The sequence below is a fragment of the Pterocles gutturalis genome, unplaced genomic scaffold (genome assembly GCF_000699245.1).
Source record: "Pterocles gutturalis isolate BGI_N339 unplaced genomic scaffold, ASM69924v1 scaffold45664, whole genome shotgun sequence".
NCBI classification, from domain to species: domain Eukaryota; kingdom Metazoa; phylum Chordata; class Aves; order Pterocliformes; family Pteroclidae; genus Pterocles; species Pterocles gutturalis.
In genome coordinates, this window is record NW_010132373.1 from 15,143 (window position 1) to 15,632 (window position 490).

Here is a 490-nt window from a genome sequence, read left to right on the forward strand (position 1 = left end):
ATGGAGTCCTCGGAGGCATGAAGGTTTCGGAGGGCTGCGAGACAGAAGCGGTGCCGCTCTGCAGCCGGTTGTAGCCACCGTCGCTCAGCCCTGGGTAGCTCTGCAAGGCAGCCATGTTGCTTCTGGCACACGGAGGGTAGTCAGACAGGTTGAGGTTGCAAAGCTGACTCTCCCGGCAGCCAACGTTGAAAGTGTTGGGGGCCAGATGAAAGGCTGGAGGGGAGCAGGATGGAGAGAGAAGGTGAGAGGAAGCAGAGGGCGACGGGGTCCCCGTGCTGGAGGTGGTCGGGGAGGTGCCTGTGCTGCCTCCTGCAAAACAAAACACATGGGAGGATGTTGAGAGCCCAGGACCACATCTGCAAAACAAGACAGTCTCATTAAAAAACAGCTTAGTTTAATAAAGAAACAGGGTGGTAAAATGGCTGCTGCAAAACTCAGCCTTTCCTGGCAAGAGTCCTCACTTTATTAATAACGCCCCTTGGTCTTTCCT

General features: G+C 55.1%; 1 protein-coding gene across 1 annotated transcript in view; it reads right to left on the reverse strand.

Moving 5' to 3' along the window:
* The window catches only part of LOC104467191 (T-box transcription factor TBX15-like), a gene marked incomplete at its 5' end in the record, with an annotated part of 804 nt that extends 495 nt beyond the window's left edge, over positions 1-309 (reverse strand). The window contains 1 exon segment of the mRNA XM_010080875.1: positions 1-309. This exon segment is cut by the window's left edge and continues 17 nt beyond it. Coding sequence (XP_010079177.1) covers positions 1-309 — 309 coding nt within the window.
* Positions 310-490: the final 181 nt, after the last annotated feature.